Source organism: Chlorocebus sabaeus, chromosome 6 (assembly GCF_047675955.1).
Source record: "Chlorocebus sabaeus isolate Y175 chromosome 6, mChlSab1.0.hap1, whole genome shotgun sequence".
NCBI classification, from domain to species: Eukaryota; Metazoa; Chordata; class Mammalia; order Primates; family Cercopithecidae; genus Chlorocebus; species Chlorocebus sabaeus.
The window spans coordinates 51,364,442-51,383,225 of NC_132909.1; the positions used below are offsets into that span (position 1 = coordinate 51,364,442).

The 18,784-nt window shown below is 49.4% G+C and overlaps 1 protein-coding gene across 1 annotated transcript; it reads right to left on the reverse strand.

Moving 5' to 3' along the window:
• Positions 1-94: 94 nt before the first annotated feature.
• On the reverse strand, positions 95-17,807 carry TSPAN16 (tetraspanin 16). Its single transcript, XM_037992144.2, has 7 exons — positions 15,976-17,807; positions 14,009-14,206; positions 13,444-13,518; positions 10,768-10,875; positions 7,912-8,064; positions 2,442-2,525; positions 95-142 (listed from the first exon to the last, which is right to left on the reverse strand). The coding sequence occupies exons 1-7, from the start codon at positions 16,042-16,044 to the stop codon at positions 95-97; spliced, it is 735 nt and encodes a 244-aa protein (XP_037848072.1). The 5' UTR covers positions 16,045-17,807.
• Between the last annotated feature and the right edge of the window lie 977 nt (positions 17,808-18,784).

The window sequence follows — 18,784 nt, forward strand, 5'->3', positions numbered from 1 at the left end:
CCAGAAGCAGTGAGTGCCACAGACAAATAAAACTGAGACTGACTCTCCAGCAGCCAGGTGGGCCCAGGTGTCTCATCTTCTCGAGGCCTGGGTGTCAGCCCAACTTGATAAACAGCAGCAAAGTGGCGAGAATTCCTGGCAACTGAAATGGGTGAAGAGAGAAACATGGATCCAATGCTAGAGATCTCCAAACCAGAATCGTACTGGAGTTACAGGGGCAAGGGGAGCATCCTGTTCCAGAAAGGTGAGGGGCAGGGTTTTACAGATGGCTGAAGAACTGCCTAGGCTAAGTTGGAGCCACTGTGGTTACAGTGCATTCGTCTCCATTTATTTATTTATTTATTTATTTGAGAAGGAGTCTCACTCTGTTGCCCAGGTTGGAGTGCAATGGCACTATCTTGGCTCATTGCAACCTCCACCTCCCGGGTTCAAGCAATTATCCTGCCTCAGCCTCCCGAGTAGCTGGGATTACAGGCGCCCAGCACCACGCTCGGCTAATTTCTGCATTTTTAGTGGAGATGGGGTTTCACCATGTCAGTCAGGCTGGTCTCGAGCTCCTGACCTCAGGTGATCCATTCACCTCAGCCTCCCAAAGTGCTGGGATTACAGGTGTGAACTACCGCGCCTGGCCCATCCTCTCCACTTTGGCCTTCCCCGGAACCCTATGGACCATATTCCCCAGACTCCACTGCCACATAACTTTTTATCTACTTTTTGATTATTATGAATAATCCTGCTATGAGCATTCACATAAAGGTTTTTGTATGGATACATGTCTTCAATTATCTTGGATTATAAACATAAGAGAGAAATTGCTGGGACAAATAATAATTCTATGTTTAACATTTTAGGAAGTGGCTTCACCATTTTACAGTCTCACCAACAATGTATAAGTGTTCAAATATCTCCACATCCTTGTCAACACTTGTTATTGTCTTTCTTACTTTAGCCATCCTAGTGGGAATAAAGTGTTTTTATTTGCATTTCCCTAATGACTGATGGTGGTAGAGCATTTTTTTATGTGATTACTGGCCATCTGTATGCCTTCTTTGGATAAAAATCTCTATTCAAATCCTTTGTCCATTTTGGTTGGGTTACTTGTCTTTTTATTAAGATATAATAATTTTTTTTTTTTTGAGACCTCTGTCACCAAGGCTGAAGTACAGCGGTGCAATCTTGGCTCACTGTAAACTCCACCTCCCACATTCAAGCGATTCTCCTGCCTCAGCCTCCCGAGTGGCTGGGATTACAGGTGTGCATCACCACGCCCAGCTAATTTTTATATTTTTAGTAGAGACAGGGTTTCACCATGTTGGTCACGCTGGTCTCAAACTCTTGACCTCGTGAGTCACCTGCCTTGGCCTCCCAAAGTTCTGGGATTACAGGCATGAGCCACCACGCCCGGCCTTGTAGTTTTACTTTCTTATGTCATTGCAATATCTTGTATTGGCATCATAGAATAAACTGGGAAATATGTCTTCCTCCTTTTTATTGGCAGAGTTTGCAGGTGAAACAATGGTGTTAATTCTTCTCTAAAAGTTTGGTAATATTTCCAGTGAGGATATCTGGGCCTGATCTTTTCTTTGTGGGAAATTTTTTGGTTACTAATTTAATCTCATTACTTGTTGTAGACCTATTTAGATACTCTATTTCTTCTTGAGTCAGTTTTGGTAGTTTGTGTTTATCTAGGAATTTGTCTATTTCATCTAGGTTAGTTCATTTATTGGCATACAGGTTCAGACTTTTCCCTTATAGTTGCTTTATTTCTGTAAGGTCAGTAGTGATGTCTCTCTTTCATTCCTAATTTTAGTAATTTGAGTTATCTTTCCCTTTTTTTCCCCCTTCAGTCTACTAGAGTTCTGTCAATTTTATGTTTGTTTTTTTTTGTTTTTGTTTTTTGTAACACGATCTCACTGTGTCACTCAGGATGGAGTGCAGTGACACAATCATGCCTCACTTGCCTTGATATCCCAGGCTCAAGTGATCCCCCTGCCTCAGCCCCCCAAGTAGCTGGGACTACAAGCATGTGCCACCACACCTGGATAATTTTTTTATTTTCGTTTTTGTAGAAATGGGTGGTCTCACTATGTTGCCCAGGCTGATTTCGAACTCCTGGGTTCAAGCAGTCCTCCTGCGTCAGCCTCCCAAAGTGCTAGAATTACAGGCTGAGTCATTATGCCCTACCTGTTTTATCTTTTCAAAGAATCAAATTTTGGTTTTATTGATTTTCTCCATTTCATTTATTTTCACTCTAATCTTTAGTATCTTCCTTCTGCTTGATTTGGGTTTAGTTTGCTCTTCTTTGTTGAGTTTATTTCTTTTCTTTTCTTTTTTAAGTTTTGTATTTTGTTCACTGCTGTGTCCCAGTGACCAGAACAGTTTGGCATACAGTAGGTCCTTAATAAAACAGTTCAATACGCCCTAGGGAGGCTGGGTCTTACCTGTATTGCTGCAGCTCCCAGAGAGCCCCCACTCAGGGTGAAGCTCTGAGTCTTGGTGATTTTGAGGAGTTTATGGAAACAGCCCTGAGGAAACAAATGCCAAAACAAGCAGGAGCTGGTTAGGGGCTCATGGATTGCAAATCCCCATCCACCCCAACTCACTGGGCCACCCAGATGCCTCTCAGATTCTTTGAGGAGAAGGGGAGAGAGCCATGAGGGCCTTCCCTCCATCTCATTTGACTGCCACCCGCCCCCTGCCACCCTAGCATCTTCCCTGTCCTCCTCATTCCCCCAACAGAACATAACGATGATTCCCTTCTACTTGTCTGTGCTAATGTTCCAGTGTGGCGATCAAGTGTGGTTGGACATCCTTGATTATTACTAGCTGTATGACCTTGGAGAAGTCACTATATTTCTCTGTACCTCCATTTTCCCATCTATAAATGGTACCCACTGGATCTGCCTTACATGAATTTTGTGAGGAGTAAAAGAATCAAAGGCCAGCCATGGTAGCTCATGTCTATAACCCCAGCACTTTGGGAAGCCAAGACAGGAGGATCACTTGAGCCCAGGAGTTCAAGACCAGTCTGGGTAACATAGTGGGACTCCCTCTCTATAAAAAATTTAAATATCAGCCTGGTGTGCGGCTGTAGTCCCAGTTACTTGAGAGATTGGGGCAGGAGGATCGCTTGAGCCCAGCCGGTAGAGGCTTCAGTGAGCCACGATCATGCCACTGCACGCCAGCCCAGGGGACAGAGCAACATCCTGTCTCAAAAATAAACAGGCTGGGGCGTGGTGGCTCATGCCTATGATCCTAGCACTTTGGGAGGCGGAGGCAGGCGGATAATGAGGTCAGGAGATCAAGACCATACTGGCCAACATGGTGAAACCCCGTCTCTACGAAAAATACAAAAATATAGCCAGGCAAGGTGGCAGCACCTGTAATCCCAGCTACTCGGGAGGTTGAGGCAGGAGAATCACTTGAACCAGGGAATCGGAGGTTGCCGTGAGCCAAGATTGTGCCACTGCACTCCAGCCTGTCGACAGAGCGAGACTCCATCTCTAAATAAATAATAAATAAGGCCAGGCACGATGGCTCACGCCTGTAATCCCAGCACTCTGAGAGGCCGAGGCTGACAGATTCCCTGAGCCCAGGAGTTCGAGATTGGCCTGGACAACATAGCGAAACCCCGTCTCTACAAAAAATACAAAAATTAGCCGTTGTCGTGGTGTGTGACTGTAGTCCCAAATTATTGGGGGCTGAGATGGGAGGGTCGTTTGAGCCTGGGAGGTCAAGGCTGCAGTGAGCCATGTTTGCACCACTGTACTCCAGCCTGGATGACAGAGCAAGAACCTGTCTCTAAATAAATACATAAATATAAAAGAAGGAATCTACATGAAGTACATTGCAGTGGCCTGACATGTAGCCAGCATTCAATAACTGTTAGTTACTTTTAAGTGCTCTTTACATATGAACAGAAAAGCTGACATGTATTCAGTGGCTTCTCGGTCCACATATTTTCTTACTCATTTCTCACTATAACCCCATGATTTGGGTATTCTTCTTTCCTCCACTTTACAGATGAGGAAACTGAGGCTCAGAGATATCAGGAGACCAGGCAAAGTGCACGGGCAGGGCATCTTCTCTCCTTCCTGCACTTTTTTTTTTTGAGATGGAGTTTCGCTCTTGTTGCCCAGGCTGGAGTGCAGTGGCACGATTTTGGCTCACGGCAACCTCCACCTCCCAGGTTCAAGCAATTCTCCTGCCTCAGCCTCCCAAATAGTTGGAGTTATAGGCTCCCACCACCACGCCCGGCTAATTTTTGTATTTGTAGTAGAGATGGGGTTTCACTGTGTTGGTGAACTCCTGACCTCAGGTGATCCACACACCTCAGTCTCCCAAAGTGCTGGGATTACAGGCGTGAGCCACCACGCCCGGCCTCCTTCCTGCACTTCTAGAGTTGCTCCCTCTTCTAGGCCCCTGGCACATCTCTCCTCTGGAGGCTTAGGCCACATTGAACTTGCTGTTGTCACTGTGCAGTGCCCCCTTTCACGTAATAGGTTTTTTTTTTTTTCTTAAATCGGGTCTTGTCCTGTCACTCAGACTGGATGCAGTGGCATGACCATAGCTCACTGCAGCCTCGAACTCCTGGGCTCAAACGATCCTCCTGCGTGAGCCTCCCAAGCAGCTGAAATTATAGGCGCACAATGCCACACCCAGTTCATTTGTAAATTTTTTATGAAGATGGGGGGTCTTGCTATGTTGTTCAGGCTGGTCTTGAACTTCTGGCTCAAGTGATCCTCCTGCCTTGGCCTCCTAAAGTGCTGGGATTACAAGCATGAGCCATCACACTCAGCCACATAATAGGTGTTTGAGTGCCTGGCACTGAATTGGACAGTGGCAACCCAGCAATGTATAAAACAGACAAAATTCCTGCCCTCAGGGGGCTGCCATTTGAATGGGGAGAACAGCTAATGGCAAGCATAGTGATAATACTGTAAAGTGGTGATAAATGCTGGAAAGACACAGAAACAGGGTATGAAGATAGAGCATGATCGTTGGGATAAGGGATCCTTTTATAGATGGGAAGTCAGAACAGCCTCATGGAGAAAGTGCCAGTTGAGTAAAGACTTGAGAGGTAGGAAGACACGTGAAGGAAGAGCATTCCAGGCAGAGGGTGCAGCCTGTGCAAAGGTCGTGAGGCAGGCATATGCCTGGTGTTTCTGAGCGGTAGCAAGGAGGCCAGCATGGCCGGAACAGAGTGAGCAAGGGGGAAGGATAGGAGGTGATAGGCAGTTTGTGCAGGGCCCAGTGGGCCAGTGTCTGGCCTGTGTCTGTCTCTGAGGCCCCTGCCTGGGACTCAACCTGGCTGATTTTCCACAGGGCCTATTTCCTTGCAGGAGCCATTCAGTGCAATGAAGGAATGAACGATTCATATTTCTTCTTCTTCTTTTTTTTTTCTATTTTAGAGAAGGGTCTTGCTCTGTGGCCCAGGCTGGAGTACAGCGGCACAGTCACGGCTCACTGTTGCCTTGACCTCCTGGGCTCAATTGATCCTCCTGCCTCAGCCTCCCAGTTAGCTGGGACTACAGGTTCACGCCACCATGCCCAGCTGATTTTTAAATTTTTTGTAAAAACGGCATCTTGCTATGTTGCCAAGGCTGGTCTTGAACTGCTGGACTTCAGTGATCCTCCCACCTCAACCACCAGAATAGCTGGGACTTTAGGCATGTGCCACCACACTCAGCTAATATAAAAAAATTTCTTTGGCCGGGCAGGGTGGATCATGCCTGTAATCCCAGCACTTTGGGAGGCAGAGGCGGGTGGATCACCTGAGGTCAGGAGTTCAAGACCAGCCTAACCAACATGGTAAAATCCCGTTTCTACTAAAAATGCAAAAACTAACCGGCCGTGGTGTTACAAGCCTGTAATCCCAGCCACTCGGGAGGCTGAGGCAGGAGAATCACTTGAACCCGGGAGGCGGAGGCTGCAGTGAGCTGAGATTGCACCACTGCACTCCAACCTGGGTGATAGAGCAAGACTGCGTCTCAGAAAAAATTTTGTTGTTGTTGTGGTGGGGACTTTGCTATGTTGCCCCAGCTCTGATTTCTATTTCTTCCCTCACAGAAGATCTCTGTGCTCATTACTCATGGCAGAAGTTAAGGGGTAACTGGGGTGGGGCTTGAAACCCAGCTCACCACTCCCTGGACACAAGAAACTCTCTGTGCCTCAATTTCCTCATCTGCAAAATGAGACAAGAGTAATTTCCCACCTCAAGGGATATGATGGGACAAAACTCACAAAGTGAGTGTTCCATCACATGGCTGGCCCTCACTCTCGCTGGGATGATCACTTTTCATGGTTACTGCTCCACTTAAGGTCTCTGGAGGGCAGGTAGCGTGGTGCTGGCAATGGACTCAGGCCAATGCAGCTTCAGACTCCAACTCTGCCAAAGCTCTGTGATCTTGAACTAGTGATGTCCCCTCCCCAAGCCTCAGTTTCTTTTCTTTTCTTTTCTTTTCTTTTCTTTTCTTTTCTTTTCTTTTCTTTTCTTTTCTTTTCCTTTTTTTTTTTTTTTTTTTTTTTGAGAAGGAGTCTCACTTTGTCTCCCGGGCTGGAGTGCAGTGGCGTGATCTCGGCTCACTGCAAGCTCCGCCTCCCGGGTTCACGCCATTCTCCTGCCTCAGCCTCCCAGTAGCTGGGACTACAGGCGCCGTCACCACGCCCGGCTAATTTTTTGTATTTTTAGTAGAGACAGGGTTTCACCATGTTAGCCAGGATGGTCTCGATCTCCCGACATCGTGATCCGCCCGCCTCGGCCTCCCAAAGTGCTGGGATTACAGGCGTGAGCCACCGCGCCCGGTCCCCAAGCCTCAGTTTCTAAGAGAAGGTGAAACCGTAAGTTCCTGAGCTGTGTTGTCAAAATAAGCTGAACACTCAATAAGAGTTGATTTCTTTCTCCCTGACCCCCCTTGCAGAGGTCCCCCAAAAGAAGCCATTTTTATTAAAGTTGCCAGGCCAGGTATGGTGGTTCATGCCTGTAATCCCAGCATTTTGAGAGGCTAAGGCAGGAGGATCACTTGAGTCCAGGAGTTTGAGACCAGCCTGAGCAACATACTAAGACCTCGTCTCTAATAAAAATTTTTTAAAAATTAGCCAGGCATGGTGGCACGTGCCTGTGGTCCCAGCTACTCGGGAGACTGAGGCAGGAGGATCACTTGAGCTGAGGAGTTTGAGGCTGCATTGAGCCATGATCACACCACTGCACTCCTGCCTGGGCAACAGAGTGAGACCCTATCTCTAAAAAACTAAAAATAAGGCCAGGTGTGGTGGCTCATGCCTGTAATCCCAGCACTTTGGGAGGCCGAGGTGGGAGGATCACTTGAGCTCAGGAGTTTGAGACCAGCCTGGCCAACATGATGAAACGCCATATCTACTAAAAATACAAAAATCAGCCAGGCGTGGTGGCACATACCTGTAATCCCAGCTACTCGGGAGACTGAGGCAGGAGACTCGCTTGAACCCAGGAGGCGGAGGTCGCAGTGAGCCAAGATGGCACCATTGCACTCCAACCTGGGAAACACAGTGAGACTCCATCTCAAAATAAACAAATAAATAAATAAAAAGGCTGGGTGCAGTGGCTCATGCCTGTAATCCCAGCACTTTGGGAGGCCGAGGTGGGTGGATCACCTGAGGTTCGAGACGAGCCTGGCCAACATGGTGAAACCCCATCTCTACTAAAAATACAAAATTAGCCAGGTATGGTGGCACATGCCTGTGATGCCAGCTACTTGGGAGGTTGAGGTGGGAGAATCACTTGAACCTGGGAGGTGGAGGTTGCAGTGAGCCGAGACTGCACCACTGCACTCCAGCCTGGGCAACAAGAGTGAAACTCTGTCTCAAAATAAGATAAAAATAAAGTCACCAGCCCTCAGGGGTCTGTCAAGGCAACACAAAATCTCCAGTTACCTTCTGGTGGATGACGTTTGTAGACACATTGCGTCCATCACAAGTCACAGTTCCGATGGATTTACAGCAACCCCTGGGGTAGGTGTGGCCCGTTGTCATTTCGAAGGAAGAGCCAGAAAAATCTGTGTAGTTATTCACCCCACAGCACTTTAGCTACAGAGAGGAGAAGAAATACTTGGAGAGTCTCTTTCAAATAATAATATAATAAACACATCAGAAATCATGGTTACCATGGCTACTGTCTAGTGTGGTCACAATATTCCAGAGACTGTGCTAAATGTCCTCTTATAAACATCTCATCACAGCTCAGAACCCTCCCTGGCTCCCATCTCACTCAGCGTAAAAGCTGAACTCCTAGCCTGGGCAACAGGGTGAGACCCCATCTTGGCAAAAAATTAAAAAATTAGCCAGGCATAGTGGTAGATGCCTGTAGTCCCAGCTACTCAGGAGGCTGAGGCTGGAGGATCGCTTGAGCCCGGGAGATCAAGGCTGCAGTGAGCTATGATCACACCACTACATTCCAGCCTGGACAACAGAGGAAGACCCTGTCTCTAAAAACAAAAAAAGCTGAACTCCTCAGTGATTCTTCTGCCTCAGCCTCCTGAGAAGCTGGGATTACAGGCGCACGCCCCCTCGCCTGGCTAATTTTTGTATTTTTAGTAGAGATGGGGCCAACATGGTGAAGTCCTGTCTCTACTAGAAATACAAAAATTAGCCAGGTATGGTGGTGCACGCCTGTAATCCCAGCTACCTGGGAGGCTAAGGCAGGAGAATCACTTGAACCCAGGAGGCGGAGGTTGCCGTGAGCCAAGATTGCGCCATTGCACTCCAGCCTGGGTGACAGAGTGAGACTCCATCTCAAAGAAAAAGAAAAAAAAAAAAAAAAAAAACAGAAAATGACAGGTTTCAAGGATGTGGAGAAATTGGACTCCTGCATTGCTGATGGAAATGGAAAATGATACAGCCACTGTGGAAAGGAGTCTGGCAGTTCCTCAAAAACAGTTTGAAGTGCAGTGCTAAGATCACAGCTTACTGCAACCTCAATCTTCTGGGCTCAAGCGATTCTCCCACCTCTGCCTCCCGAGTAGCTGGGACTACAGGTGCAGGCCATCATGCCTGGCTATATTTTTAATCTATTGTAGAGATGGGTCTTGCTATGTTGCCTGAGCTGGTCTCAAACTCTTAGCCTCAAGCGATCCACCCGCCTCAGGCTCCCAAAGTGCTGGGATTACAGATGTGAGCCACTGAGCCTGGCCCAACAAAGATTTTTTTTTTTTCTGAGACGGAGTCTCCCTCTGTCACTCAGGCAATGCACTCAGGCATTGCACTCAGGAGTGCAATGGCGCGATCTTACTCACTGCATCCTCCACCTCCCAGGTTCAAGCAGTTCTCCTGCCTCAGCCTCCCGAGTAGCTGGGATTACAGGCATGCATCACCATGCCTGACTAATTTTTGTATTTTTAGTAGAGACGGGGTTTCGCTATGTTGGCCAGGCTGGTCTCGAACTGCTGACCTCAGGTGATCCACCCGCCTCGGCCTCCCAAAGTGCTGGGATTACAGGCATGAGCCACAGCGCCCAGCCCCAACAAGGATTTTTTTGTGCCCTAACAAAAACCCTAAACAGAGCCTGACTCATAACAGATACTCAATAAATATTCGTGGGAGGACTGTATGAATGAATGAAAGAGATACATTCTGTACCATCACAAGCTTGAGAAGCCAAAATCAGCATGCAGAAAGGCATCAGCCAGTTGCGGTGACTCATGCCTATAATCCCAACACTTTGAGAGGCCAATTCGGGAAGATCACTTCAGGTGAGGAGTTCAAGACCAGCCTGGGCAACATAGCGAGCAAAACCTTTTTTTTTTTTTTTAATAAAAAGGGCTGGGCGCGGTGGCTCACCGTTGTAATCTTAGCACTTTAGGAAGACTAGGCAGGCAGATCCCTTGAGCCCAGGAGTTCAAGACCAGCCTAGGCAACATGCTGAAAGATCTCTACTAAAAATTTTAGGCCAGGCACAGTGGCTCATGCCTGTAATCCCAGAACTCTGGGATGCCGAAGCGGGTGGATCACCTGAGGCCAGGAGTTCAAGACCAGCCTGACCAATATGGTGAAACCCCGTCTCTACTAAAAAAACAAAAATTAGCCAGGCATGGTGGTGGGTGCCTCTAATCTCAGCTACTTGAGAGGCTAAGACAGGAGAATTGCTTGAACCCAGGAGGTGGAGGTTGCAGAGAGCTGAGATTACACCACTGCACTCCAGCCTAGGTGACAGAATGAGACTCCAACTCAAAAAAAAAAGAAAAAATTTTAAATGATACATTTCATTTGTGTATCTTTTTAAAATCTTTTTTCTTTTTTGAAACAGGGTCTTGCTCTGTCACCCAGGCTGGAGTGTAGTGGCGCCATCATAGTTCGCTGCAGCCTTGACTTCCTGGACTCAAGCGATCCTCCCACCTCAGCCTCTTGAGTAGCTGGGACCACAAGCATGCACCACTATGACTGGCTATTTCTTTTTTTCTTTTAAAGAGACTCCCTCTGTCGCCCAGGCTGGAATGCAGTGGTGCAATCTCAACTCACTGCAACCTCCGCCTCCCAGGTTCAAGCGATTCTCCTGCCTCAGCCTGCTGAGTAGCTGAGACTACAGATGCCTGCCACCACACGGAGGTAATTTTTGTATTTTTAGTAGAGACGGGGTTTCCCCATGTTGGTCAGGCTGGTCTCAAACTCCTGGCCTCAAGTGATCCTCCCACCTCGGCCTCCCAAAGTGCTGGGATTACAGGCATGAGCCGCTTCGCCTACCCATGTCGTGTACCTTTTCCCACAATTTTTTTTTTTTTTTTAAGTGAGCCTCACCTTCTCCATGACCAAGTTCCACTGTGTAGAATAGTCGTCTGGCTCATTGTAACCTCTGTAATTCTTCCTCAGGGTCACGAAGGTGTGCTCCAAGACCACATCTCGAACCTCACAGATGGGACAGGAAGCGGTCAGTACCCCAACTAGCAAGAGTGGCCCATTCATTGGCAGAGGTTCTTGAGGATAGAGTGGGAGGTGGGGGCTTCCCTCGTGCTGCCTTCATTTTTCCTACCCTCAGCTCATGGGTCTGTGCTAGAGGAAGACACACGGAGGCTACTGTGCCCCCCCTCCCGCCCAAGAGAGGGAAACAGGGAGACGCGTGGGTCTGGAGCCAAGCGTATCTCTTTGTACCCGTCACACACGAATTTGAATCATCTGCTCTTTGGAATCGCCCACACCCTGCTGCACCCACGATGTGGCTGTAACTCCATTAAAGAATTGAATATCATCTCCACGGAATCTCTCTCTGCACAAAAGGGGCACATTTAATTTTCTGTTTTTTAAACAAAGGTTTAAAAAATCCTTTTGCAAAGTGATGATAGAGGCACGTGGTTCGAAATTGACAATGCACAGAAGGGTAGACCATGAAAAGTCTCTCTCCCACCCCTTCCTCCCAGCCAAAAATTTCCTCCCACTCCATGCCAATGACTGTTAACTGTTTCCTGTGTCCCCAAAGAGATGTTCTTCTATGTGTGTCAAAGCAAAGTATATTTTCACTATTCTTCCTCCTTGATTTATGCTGCACTCATTTTTCTGCATCTGGCTGTTCTCGACAGGAGTAGCAGGGGCTCTTGGTGGGCTGCCCATAACTCTGTGGCCCTTGTCAGTTCTGTGCCCACTGGCCTGGCTCCCTAGTGCCAGCAAGTGAGGATTCTCTGGCCTCTGAGCCCACATGCCCCCTGGGAGCAGACCTCCATCAATGGCTAGTGGGAGTTGGTGGATCAATATCCCAACTCCCTCTCCACTTAGGTGCAGGTTCTATGCTGTGCCCAGCATCCCCTTTTGTGGGCTGTCTTCCCTTACCTGCCTCATTTGCTATGTCCCCTGCAGGTGTTTTCTGGGATCACCTCCCAAACAAACCACATGCCTTTGAATTCTTGTTTCAGGGTCAGCCTCTGGGGAGGATGCCAATGATGAGGCACTCTATCCTGGAGAGCATTCCATCTGGTGCCCAGAGAGCCGCCTCCTTCTCTGTACCTGATGTACAGGATTCCACTGTGTGGATGTATTTTAACTCACCTAAACCCTTATTCATACTCACTAGGTTCTTTGTGATCTTTCTTTTTTCTTTCTTTCCTTTTCTTTTTCTTTTCTTTTTTTTTTTTTTTGAGACAGAGTCTCGCTCTGTCGCCCGGGCTGGAGTGCAGTGGCGGGATCTCAGCTCACTGCAAGCTCCGCCTCCCGGGTTTACGCCATTCTCCTGCCTCAGCCTCCCGAGTAGCTGGGACTACAGGCGCCGCCACCACGCCCGGCTAGTTTTTTGTATTTTTTAATAGAGACAGGGTTTCACCGTGTTAGCCAGGATGGTCTCGATCTCCTGACCTCGTGATCCGCCCATCTCGGCCTCCCAAAGTGCTGGGATTACAGGCTTGAGCCACCGCGCCCGGCCCCTTTTCTTTTTCTGTTTTTTTTTTTTTTGAGACAGTTTCACTCTTGTTGTCCAGGCTGGAGGGCAATGGCACAATCTCAACTCACTGCAACCTCTGGCTCCTGGGTTCAAGTGATTCTCCTGTCTCAGCCTCCTGAGTAGCTGGGATTACAGGCATGTGCCACCACACCTGGCTAGTTTTTTCGCATTTTTAGTACAGACGGGGTTTCACCATGTTGGCCAGGCTGGTCTCGATCTCCTGACCTTGTGATCCACCTGCCTTAGTCTCCTAGAGTGCTGGGATTACAGGAGTGAGCCACCACACCTGGCCCTCCTTGCAATCTTTCACATGCCCTGGCATGCATGTGATTCTGCACACCAGCAAGTGAGTCCTTGAATAATTCCCAGAGATGGGACTGCCAGCTCAAAGTGCTGAAGCTTTTGTCATTTGGACGAATTTTGCTAAATTGTCCCTCTATTTTGAATACATTTCAAAACCCCAATCAATATGCAAACACTTCTGATCATCTCCCCTTCTCCTGCCACCAAACCCAAGAGAGATGAACTAAATGAACTCGGCAGGTTCTGTGAGGCCTTGGAGGGGCAGGCTGAGGATTTCAGCTTCTCACTCCATTGAAAGTGGCACGTGTGATGGGCCCCTCCATCAATGGGTCCCCACAATTGATCGTGGGTGCCTGGTGGGGAGGGGCAGACTTCTATTGGTTCTATATCTTTTTTTTTTTTTTTTTTTTTTTTTGAGATGGAGCCTTGCTCTTTTGCTCAGGCTGGAACAGTGGCACAATCTTGGCTCACTGCAAGCTCCGCCTCCCGGGTTCACGCCGTTCTCCTGCCTCAGCCTCCCAAGTAGCTGGGACTACAGGCACCCGCCACCTCCCTGGCTAATTTTTTGTATTTTTAGTAGAGACGGGGTTTCACCGTGTTATCCAGGATGGTCTCGAACTCATGACCTTAGGTGATCCACCCGACTCAGCCTCCCAAAGTGCTGGGATTACAGGCATGAGCCACCATGCCCGGCTTTGGTTCTTTATCTTTCTAATGCTACGTGGGTGGAGCAGGGCTGTACTTACAATTGGAAAGAAAAGAAGGACCACTATGGCAGCTGTGACTTCCACGATGAGGACAATAACCATTGACAGGATGCACTAAAAGACACACAGTGGGAGAGAGGGCCTGGGAGCCTGCTCAGCCTCCTCCTGACCTTGTACCCTGCAGGGGAGGGGCGGTCTCTGTTCCCCTGACCCTCCACCCCAGGCCACCCTGGCCTCTCTAGTTTGAAACAATTCAAGACCAGGCGCAGTGGCTCACACTTGTAATCCCAGCACTTCGGGAGGCCGAGGCAGGTAGATCACGAGGTCAGGAGTTCAAGACCAGCCTGGCCAACATGGCGAAACCCTGTCTCTACTAAAAATACAAAAAGTAGCAGGGCATGGTGGCGGGTGCCTGTAATCCCAGCTACTTAGGAGACTGAGGCAGAAGAATCGCTTGAACCTGGGAGGCAGAGGTTGCAGTGAGCTGAGATCGTGACACTGCACTCCAGCCTGGGTGACAAAGCGAGACTCTGTCTCAAAAAAAAAAAAAAGATTTGTATGTGTGGGGAGGCAGTTTTGGGGTCTGTGTGCAGATCCAACTTACAAATAAGAGCATGCCTCTGCTCTCTTTAGTCACTCCATACCACCCAGCACAGCTAAGCAGTACCGTGACGCATCCCATCACCAGGCACAGGTTGCCAACGTGAAGGAGATATGCGGAGGACAGCCCGAGGACACTCGTCAGGGAGGTCCCTCCACATTTACCACCAATGCCCAGGCCGACGAGGATGATGCCAGACATCTTTAGAACAGAAATCAGAAAGGAAGAAAAGTAATCTGTTAGTTGTGTACAAATAGAACCAGGTGAGTGCGGTGGCTCATGCCTGTAATCCTAGCACTTTGGGAGCCCAGGAGTTCAAGACCAGGTTGGTAGGACTTCATCTGTACCCTCTCCCCACTGCACACACACACAAAAAAATAGCTGGGCATGGTAGTGCGTGCCTGTAGTCTCAGCTACTCAGGTGTCTGAAGTGGGAGGATCACTTTAGCCCATGAGGTCGAGGCTGCAGTGACTTATGACTGTGCCACTGTACTCCAACCTGAATGACAGATCAAGACCCTGTCTCAAAAAATAAAATAGGCCAGGCACAGTGGCTCACGCCTATAATCCCAGCACTTTGGGAGGCCGAAGCAGGCAGATCACCTGAGGTCAGGAGTTCAAGACCAGCCTGGCCAACATGGCGAAACCCTGTCTCTACTAAAAATACAGATATTAGCCAGGCATGGTGGCGGCCTGTAATCCCAGCTACTCAGGAGACTGAGGCAGAAGAATCGCTTAAACCCGGGAGGCAAAAGTTGCAGTGAGCTGAGATTGTGCCACTGCACTCCAGCCTGCGTGACAGAGTAAGACTCCGACTCAAAATAAAATAAAATAAAATAAATAATGTCATAGGACAGGGATTAGCAATTTTTTTTTTTTTTCTGAAAAACCCAGATGTTGTGGACTCTGCAGGCCTTAGGGTGTCTGTTGAAACTACACGGTTCTATTGGTGTAGCTCAAAAGCGGCTGTTCACAATCTGCATATAAGTGAGCATGGCCATGTTCCAATAACACTTTATTTATTTATTTATTTTTAAATAGAGATGGGGATCTCACTATAGTGGGTCTTGAGTTCCTGGCTCAAGGGATCTGCCCATCTCAGCCTCCCAAAGTGTTGGGATTACAGGCTTGAGTCACCACACCCGGCCTTAATTCTCTTTAAAATGTTACAATACAAGTGAAGGGGAGGGGTGATATTTCATTTCCTTCTCTTTCCTGGCAGCTTTTCCTTAGACTGTGCTACAATGAAGACAATTACTTCTTCGTTTTTTTTTTTTTTTTTTTAATCAAGACAGAGTCTCGCTCTGTTGCCCAGGCTGGAGTGCAGTGGTGCAGTCTCGGCTCACTGCCAACCTCTGCCACCCAGGTTCAAGCGATTCTCATGCCTCAGCCTCCCGAGTAGCTGGGATTACAGGTGTGCGCCACCACGCCCGTCTAATTTTTTTTGGTATTTTTAGTAGAGACAGGGTTTCCCCCATATTGGCCAAGGCTGGTCTCGAACTCCCGACCTCGTGATCCGCCAGCCTTGGCCTCCCAAAGTGTTGGGATTACAGGTGTAAGCCACCACGCCCGGCCTGGCAATTCCTTAGCAATGTACATGTCAGTTTACTTGTATGATAAGGAAAAAAATGTCTTGACAAATTTAAAAGATTCAGAAAATAACCTTTTCTCCTGGCCCTTCCCAAACAACTTGGTCGGCTGCAGGATTTGACTCAGAGCCAAGCTCTTCCATCACCCACCTGGGCTCCCCCAGATCACACTTATCTGTGCTGGATTTCACCAGCTCTGGGTTGATGGCAGGTCCCAAAGCTCCCTGCTCGTCCTCCTCCGTCTGCCCTACATCCCTCCTGCTTCTCTAGGGAACCACAGATCTCGACGCCAATTTGGATCAACTTATTTCTGTCTTTCAGGGAGCTGACCGTGGAGGAAGGGCTGCAACAAACCAGGGGCCCGGATTGTGACATACTTACAGCCACGAAGCCATTGAGTAAAGATAACAGTTTCTTCAAGGAAGCATACGGAGTGTGGATTTCGGCCATGCTGAACAGACTGGGGCACCCTGAACATTTACGTTAACATCTTCCTGAACCTCTGGGCTACTGTTCCCCAAGATGATAGGGGTCTGAGGCAGGGGCGCCAACACTGACTTGCTCTGCCCCTCTCTGTCCTGGCTGCTTGATGGTTGTCTAAGGCTGCCTGGCAGCTGCTCCCTGCCCTGGTCGTCAGCCTTTTATCACATCACAATCGGGTACTAGAGCAAGGCCCATGGTTCAGGGAATCAGGTGCCCCAAACTGCCCCCTGTTGGCTCCTCATCCTTCAAATAGGCCACACCAGGGAAAGAGAACAGGCATGGTATGCTACCCTGGTACCCTCCAGATGCCACCAGGACCCTGTGGGCATAATGCCCAGAGCTGACCACTTGCACAGTTGACATCTCCTAGTAGACTGGGGGATCCAAGCGGGGGAGGGGGGAACTTGGGCTGTCCTGTTAACAGCTGTGACCCCTGCTGGGCGTGGTGGCTCACGCCTACAATCCCAGCACATTGGGAGGCAGAGGCCGGCGAATCACCTGAGGTCAGGAGTTCGAGACCAGCCTGGCCACCATGGTGAAAACCCGTCTCTACTAACAATACAAAAATTGGCCGGGTGTGGTGGCACACGCCTATAATCCCAGGTACTTGGGAGGCTGGGGCCGCAGAATCGCTTGAATCCAGGAGGTGGAGGTTGCAGTGAGTCAAGGTCGTGCCATTCCACTCCAGCCTGGGAGACAGAGTGAGACTCTGTCTCAAAACAAAACAAAGTAAAACAAAAAACAAAAACAGCTGTGCCCCCAAAGCCTGGCATGGCAGTACTTAAGAAACCCGTGGAGAATGAATGAATGAATGGATCCAGAGGCTCCATGATGCAGAAATCTAGCTACAAGCCATGGGGCCTCCCCAGCCCCAGCCCACACTTGACCCATCCTTCATACAGGGCTCAGAGAGGCCAAGGGACCTGCCTGAGGCCACACAGGAAGCAAGACCAGGCTTTGAAGCCGCAAGAGTAACATGAGGGCAGGAACCTGTAAGGCCGAGAGTCCTGTAGCTGTATGCCTTTGGTCACCGGGCTTTTCTTTTTTCTTTTGAGACAGAATCTTGCTCTGTTGCCCAGGCTGGAGTGCAGTGGGGTGATCATGGCTCACTGCAGCCATGACCTCCCTGCCTCAAGTGGTCCTCCCACCTTAGCCTCCCAAGTAGCAGGTCACTGGGCTTTTCTCCATGATGATAGATGCAGTTAGCATTTCAGGACCAAAAACATTCTGTATGTGGGCACTGAAGACCTCCAGGCCCAGATCCTGCAGTCTGTAGCCCACTTTGCCCCCATACCTCCCCACCCTAACCACATCAGCTTCACATTGCCCCACCCTGGTCCCCTCTCTGTCCAGCCCTGGGCTGGGGTGTGTCTGGGGCCAGGTCCTGCATGGATTGGGGGAAGGGGGATGGCTCAAATGGGAGAAAATAGCTCACACTTTAATTAATCTAATGAATGTTTGTCAAATTGCCTGCTTCTTGGAACATGTAGAACTAAGCAAGATGTTCACAGAGGAGTGATGTCTCCTGGACCACGGGCGCTGTTCACAGCCAGGAGTGTGTCCTTCCACACCTTTCTTTAAGAGGTCATTTGAGGCCGGGTGTGGTGGCTCACGCCTCTAATCCTAGCACTTTGGGAGGCCGAGGTGGGCAGATCACGAGGTCATGGGATCGAGATCATCCTGGCTAATGTGGTGAAACCCTGTTGCTACTAAAAATACAAAAAATTAGCTGGGTGTGGTGGCAGGTGCCTGTAGTCCCAGCTACTCGGGAGGCTGAGGCAGGAGAATCTCTTGAACCTGGGAGGCGGAGGTTGCAGATCTCGCCACTGCACTCCAGCCTGGGAGACAGAGGGAGACTCCGTCTCCAAAAAAAAAAAAAAAAAAAAAAGGTCATTTGAAATAAGGAGCCTCAGAGCCAGGGGCTGAGGGCCTGGACATGGGGGCACAAAAGAGGGTGATAAACGGGCATGCAAGAGAGCATGGGAAAATGTAGGGGGCAGAGGAGGGCTGGGAAATGCAGACTCAAGGGAAGGCAGGAAAATGGGGGTGCAAAGGAGGGTGCAGAAAAGGGGGACGCAAAGATGCGAGATGGAAACCTGGCTGCAAATGAGCAGTGGGAAAATGGGCTTAAAGGACGATGGGAAAATGAAGCTCAGATACAAGAGAGCTGGGTGAGTAGCAGAGGGCGCTGTAGACGTGGGAGAGCTCCTGGAAGGAACTGGCCGGAAAGGAATCTGGGCCGTCTGCACGCGGTCCCGCCCCTCGACCGCCCAGCCCCTCGACCCTCCCGGCTTCACTGCAAAGCCGCCATCTGCAGCCTCGCGCGTCTCCTGGCGGCGGCCCGTGGAAGCGCGGCCCTGCGTGCAGGGGCTGGGCCAGGACTCTCCCTGCCAAACACGTCCAAATGTGCCCTGGGGCCCCAGGGACACCGCCCAGCCCGTCAGCGTCAGGAAATGAAGCAGGAATAACTTCCCGTGCCCCAGATCCCTACATCACACACCCACGGAATTGATGCGAAGAGACAGATGATGCAGGCATCCGACGAATTACAAATGCAAGATACTAGCTTTTTTTTTTTCAGTAGAGACGCGGTCTCGCTATGTTGCCTAGGCTGATCTCTAACTCCTGAGTTCAAGCCATCCTCCTGCCTCGGCCTCCTAAAATGCTGGGATTACAGGGATGAGCCACTGCGCCCGGCCAGGACTTT